The sequence below is a fragment of the Vombatus ursinus genome, unplaced genomic scaffold (genome assembly GCF_900497805.2).
Source record: "Vombatus ursinus unplaced genomic scaffold, bare-nosed wombat genome assembly UNPS02014789.1, whole genome shotgun sequence".
Taxonomy (NCBI): domain Eukaryota; kingdom Metazoa; phylum Chordata; class Mammalia; order Diprotodontia; family Vombatidae; genus Vombatus; species Vombatus ursinus.
This window is the reverse complement of record NW_020954567.1, coordinates 26148706-26154957: the sequence shown is the minus strand read 5'-3', so window position 1 is coordinate 26154957 and position 6252 is coordinate 26148706. Positions and strand designations below refer to the sequence as shown.

The 6252-nt window shown below is 37.0% G+C and overlaps 1 protein-coding gene across 1 annotated transcript in view; it reads right to left on the bottom strand.

The window, feature by feature from the left end:
* HMCN1 (hemicentin 1) overlaps window positions 1-6252 on the bottom strand; it is a 514295-nt gene that overhangs the window by 245301 nt on the left and 262742 nt on the right. Inside the window, exons 17-18 of the mRNA XM_027868406.1 lie at window positions 5256-5351; window positions 3055-3182 (exon numbers count right to left, since the gene is read on the bottom strand). Of these exons, the coding sequence (XP_027724207.1) occupies window positions 3055-3182; window positions 5256-5351 (224 nt within the window). The remainder of the gene's footprint in view (window positions 1-3054; window positions 3183-5255; window positions 5352-6252) is intronic.

Here is a 6252-nt window from a genome sequence, read left to right as displayed (position 1 = left end):
TACTACTACTACTACTACTACTACTACTACTACTACTACTACTACTACTACTACTGCTACTGCTTACTACTACTATTACCACCACTACTACATAGGACTGTTGTGAAGATCAAATGAAATAACACAAATTGTTTTGTAAAGCACAAAATGGTTTATGAAATCATTATCTAAAATATCAGGTTGTTATTACTTATAGAATTATAGGCATGATAAGCAATGGAGATAAACACAGTGAGACAGGAATCATGCTAGACAAAGGCTGTTAATGTTTCTAGTTAAATATGACATGCTATTAGATGGCCTCATAAGAGGCAGCATGGTGTGGTGGATAGAGTTGGCCTTGATGGAAGGAAGTTCTGGCTTCAAGTCCTGCCTGTAACACATATTGACTAGGACCTAGTCATTTAATTTTTCAGTGTTATAGGCAACTCTCCAAGACCATAAGTTGCAGAGAAAGTTCCATCTTGCCCTTCCTCTCTTAGGAATTTTCCTTTACCAGTGAAACCAAAAGTATACTCCTTATCTCTATTTATTACCACCATCTCCACATGTCTGTCTTCCTTTCATTCTTTTTTTTTTTTTTTTAAAGAGGACTCAACCTGGAGTAATACTATATTACACTTGGAGAGGTAGACTAATCATAAATCAACAAGAGGAAATTCATCCCAAAGCAGGACAATAAAAAAGATAGGTTTTCTAGTACAAATGTCTACAAGTAGACAGGGTGGGTTTTTGGAACATGATAAAAACTGGGGCCAAAAGGGTTTCAGCAACCGTAAGGAAAAAGACCACGAGACAGAGCATAAGGGATGGAATGATCCCGAGGTTGGCATGTACTTATAACTCCTAGGCCACTAGGCAGGCAATACAAAACTAATATAAAAATTTCTAAATTAAAAAAAATAACTACCAGGAAACCAAATTTCCTCCATTTACCAAGAGAGAGATGACTTAGTTTAAAAAAAATCTGCCTGTCATGCATCACTAAATTTATTTCCCTGTCTATAAAATGAGAGGTTTGGAAGTCCTTTGGATCCAAAATTCACGATCTTATGCTTTATAAACTACTAAATGTAAAATGACATACAAGTTAAGGACCCTATTTAAATGAAAATTTTCACCAGTTTGTATAACACTACTAAAATGGATTAGTTCTGAAGCTCAGGATCTTCTTGGACAGTTACTGATATCCCTGAGAAGAGGCTCCATCCCTTAGAAGTAGGCTGGTATCTGCTGCATTTCACTTTGCAACATGTTTTGGCATTTCAAGAGAAATGGTAGCATCTGGTTCTTGGTACCATCTTCAGTCACAATGTTTGCTTCCTAAATGTCAGTTTTTAATAAAGTCAACTCATCAACTACAGAAATGGAAGTGTCTTGGAAACCCATTTCCTTCTTAACAACAGTAGCGGTGGAATTTGGTGGTGATGAGGGGAAAGCCACACCAGAGCCAACTGATGGGGGAGAATGAGATTCCTCCTTGCCTGATACAGAATGGGATTGATAGAAAAGTCCCAGAATAAAGTAAAATGATTACTATCTCTGCTTTTTTTCCCCAATCACTATACTTCCCCTAATAGCATTATAAGAAGTAGACATAGGGAAAAAAGGAGGGGGCCTGTGTTTATTGAAGTAATTATGACGCTGAGTTTTGAGGGTACAATTAATACTTATTTTAGATCCACTTTCATGGAATTTATGCATACGATAACACATGTACTCCATGTAAATAGTACTTCTTTATTCAGAGTTCTCTTCAAACCTGAATTGGCCCCTGGGGCTCTAGATCTTCTCCACTTCTGCCCCAATAGCCTTCTCACCAAGCAACACCTCCACTCCTATCACTTCTTATTTTGATTGGTGAGTTCTTCTCTGAATCTACATTTGAGGGAGTACCCACACCAGCCATCATCTTCTCTTCAAACTCAGACCAGCCTATGACACTTCAGACAATTTTTTTGGGGGGGGGGATGCAATCAGGGTTAAGTGACTTGCCCAGAGTCACACAGCTAGTAAGTGTGTGAGGCCAGATTTGAACTCAGGTCCTCCTGACTCTAACCACTGCATCATCTAGCTGTCCCTTCCAGTACCATTTTATATGCTGTCTTTCCCCCTTTACAATAAAAAGGGACTGCCTTTGTTTTTGCTTGTGTTTGTTTTCTCAGTGCTTGGCACAGTGCCTGGAACATAGTAAATGCTTAATAAAGGTTTTATCTACATGTCACTGATGTGATCCTAAATGTTGCTGGAGAAAAGGGAAAAACTTTGAACTACTCCAAAGATTCTATCTTTGGAAACTAGAAATGTAAAACAGTATCAAGAAATTCAATGAAAGAATCCAACATTGTTATCACAATAAAAATGTGCACACTGAAGTACTTTCGGCAATCTTGGAATTGTCATTTGAAAATAGTTTGTAATCAAAGTAAGTATGCTTTTGAGAGGAATTGTGGTTCATACTCACTTTGGAGTTAGACGATCTGAGTTCAAATCCTATCTCCATCACTTACCAACTCTATGACCCCAGGGAAATCAATAAAAGTCTTCAGACCTTGGTTTCTTCATTTGTAAAATGAGGTTGTTGGATCAGATGGCTTCTATCATCCCTTCCTGATCTAATCCTGTGATCTAATCTTGTAATCTAATCCTATGATCTTAATTTGTGGTAATAGTTGAAATTACTTACAAAGGAAGGTCAATATACAAAGCATCAGTAGAGGCTTTACGCAGGGCTGCTAAATTTTATATTGTGCCGAGGTGAGATATTAAAATGTTTTAATTTTATGTTAATGACATAGCGTCTCTCTCTGTTTTTCTGTCTCTCTTTAAAAGAACAAAAATCAATGGTAAGATTTAGTATATTCAATCTTGTAAAAACTATGCCAGGGACAAATTTTTTTCTTCAGTGACTTCTTTATCCCCTCCACCTCCCAACCCAAATCACATACTGTTTAAACATGTTCACTTGCTAATGCTTTTGATAACTCACCAAATGTAATTTATAATATATTCATCACATATCCTTTACTTTTTCAATCAAAAGAATGCTCTTACCATAGCTGAGTTCTTCAGCCATCGACGTTCTGGAATAGGATTTCCAGCCAACAAGATGCAAGGCAAAGTAAGCTGCTGCCCTTCAATTACATTGGCTACAGCAGGGCTGATTCCAATGAGTGGAGCAACTGAATGCAAGAGAGAATTTGGTTCATTTAATTAGGCCTCATCCACAATAATAAGCTACCTATACCCTATCTGAAAGCTATCATTAACTTAGTGATTTAAGGTTTGCAAAATGCTATACACCTGTTACCTCTTCTGATCTTCACAACAACTCTGCAAGGTAGGTGCTATTATTACCTCCACTTTACAGACAAAGAAACTGAGGCACTGTGAAGTTATTTGATTTGCCCAGGGTTACATAGGTAAAATATTTGAGGTAGGATTCGAACTCAGGCCCTCCTGACCCTAAGGCACTGAGGCACCTAGTTGTCTAGTATCTACTGTAAGAAGAGCAAAATAACTAAAACCCAGGTCTTCTGACTAAACTGCTCATTCTACCAGTGCACATACATACTTGCCAAAGTAATGACAAAATATAAATGGTGAGTTTTTAACAGAATACAAATGTTTGCGTAATGACTAACATGACTATGGAAAATAGAAATCTTAAATTGTATTTAAAATCCTCTGTTTTGGGAAGAAAACTTGAAAATCAAGCCGAATAATAGAGCAAATAAAAGATTCTGCACGTTCAATGACAATACTAGGGGTTTGGTCAAAAAAGACAAGAGAACCAAGATATCAAATCTGAGGAGCAGGCAATGAACAATGTTATTTCTCAGAGTGAAGAATAATATTAAATTATTATGCTCCTAATACATGCAGAGCATTCTGCTAGATGCTGAGACTGAGGAGATACATAAAGATTAAATGAGACACAGTCCCTATCCTCATAGAACTCACAATCTAGTTAGTGTGACAGTAAATAGATTAAATTATAATAAAAAATTTTAAAAAAACTGAAAGTAGGACGCTGAGAAAGGGTAAACTGTTCAGCTACAGAGCCAATCACTTTTCATTATTTAGGTTGATCACTTTGATGGTTGTTTCAGCTAAGTATTCTTGTCCACGTGAATATCTAAAAAGACTCATGGTTCAGAGCTCAATTGTGAGAGGGAGCTTGGAATATGTATACATATGTGTATGTAGTATGAATTTTTAAAGCCACCTATATAGAGCAAGTAGTTAAAGCTGTGGGAAGAGATGAGATGACCAAGGATTAATAATAATAATGATAGCAAACATTTATATAGCTCCTACTATATGCCAGGCATTTTACATATGTTATCTCACAACAACCTTGGGAGGTAGGTGCTATTATTATCCCCATTTTATAGTTGAGGAAACTGAGGCAAACAGAGTTTAAGTGACTTGCCTAAGGTTACACAGCTAGTAAGTGTCTAAGGGCAAATTTGAACTCAAGGTCTTCCTGATTACAGTCCCAGCACTCTATCCCTTATGCCACCTAGCTGCCCAGTGAGTATCTATTAAGGCTCTGCCTTAGTTTGTTCTCTCTCTCTGTCTCTGTCTGTCTGTCTGTTTCTCTCTCTGTTTCTCTGTGTGTGTCTCCCTCTCTTTCTATCTCCGTCTCTCTCTCCCTCTCTCTCTCTTTGTCTCTCAATTCTCTTCCAAGATATAAATCATAACCACTGTGCATATAACTCCTACCTTTATGTACTCATCTCTGATATCTTCTCCAAGTTCCAGCCCCATATTGCCAACTCTCTTCTGGAAACTTCCACCCTCATATGGGTTACTGAGTGTACCTTTGCAGAAAATGGAAGGCTGCAGGCCAGCACACACATTTGATATCCCTGTGCTATTGTTGAAGCTAAGCAACTGCTTGACTGTATACTCAAGACCTTCAGTGTTTAATTGCACATCGGAAGAGGATGGATTCAAATCTTAGCCAGGGACAAACTTACCACTTAACCTCTGGGCCTCAGTTTCCTCACTTGTTAAATGAGAGGACTTGTTCTCACTGTGGCTGTAGTTCCAACGTTTTTGAAATAAGGAAACAAAATCTTTCTATAAAAAAAAGATGATCCCAGGTGCATCTCTAATCATAACAAGAAATGGAGTGTTGGCATTAGTGTGTAAAAGATTCAGAAGTGGATTGTTCGTACGAAGAATTGAGGCTGTCCTGAAAATTCCAAGATACCTTATTACCAGAATAATTACCAGAGTTGTCTTACCAAGTCCTGTCACTGTTATGGTCGCCTGTGCCTGGATCTTTCCAAACTGATTCTCAGCTTCACAAACATAAGTGCCTTTATCACTGGCCCACAAATCTAAAATGGAAAGGAAGAGATTTGTGCAAAAGTATTCCTAAGTACCAAAGCATTTAACTTAATTTTACTATTTCAGTAAGACTTTCAGAAAAAATGCAGCTGCCCACTTCTTAGAATTTAAAATGCTTAAGTTCTATCATAAAAAGGACACATAGTAAACCTAGTCTACATCTATTATTCAAAATCAAACTCTCCAGAACAAGGGGAAAATTTCAATCAATCATCTTGTTAATTAGTCCACACAATATGAACTTTGAGCTAATTTAAAAATATTTAGACTGACTCTTGGAATAACTAAAAAAAAATTACTGCAATTTAATTTATATTTAATTCTCTTTCCAATCATTTCATTTTGCCAGTGACCCTGCTGCTTGTCTAGTGTCCGAGGCTACACACTCATCTTTGATTCTTCCCTCTCCTTTTTTACATATGTCTAACCTGTCATCAAATCCCAAAGCTGCTAAAATTTATCCCTTCTTCATAATTTTTGTTATTACCATCTCTTCTTAGATATTCATGTTTTGCCTGAAGTTATTGATATCCTTTTAACTGGCAACCAGTTTTGCCTTATAATCTAATATAGAATAAAATCCATAAAAAAACATTTTCATCATGTTAATATTATTCTATTGCTCAAGATCCTATAGCGGTTCCTTATTGACCATCACATCAAGTCCTTAGTACTCTGAGATCCTCTATAATCTGATCTACCTTCCCTTTCCAAATAAATTTCCCACTTCTTTTTTACACACATCCTTCATTCTAGACAGGACTACCTTCTTGATGTTCAGCACAGATGCAGTGGTAGGTAGGTTCTACTTGCTGGTGTTATGCCGCCCTCCTGAAATGTTTTCCTTTCTCCACCAGATCTTCCTAAATATTATCCTTCCTTCATGAAACT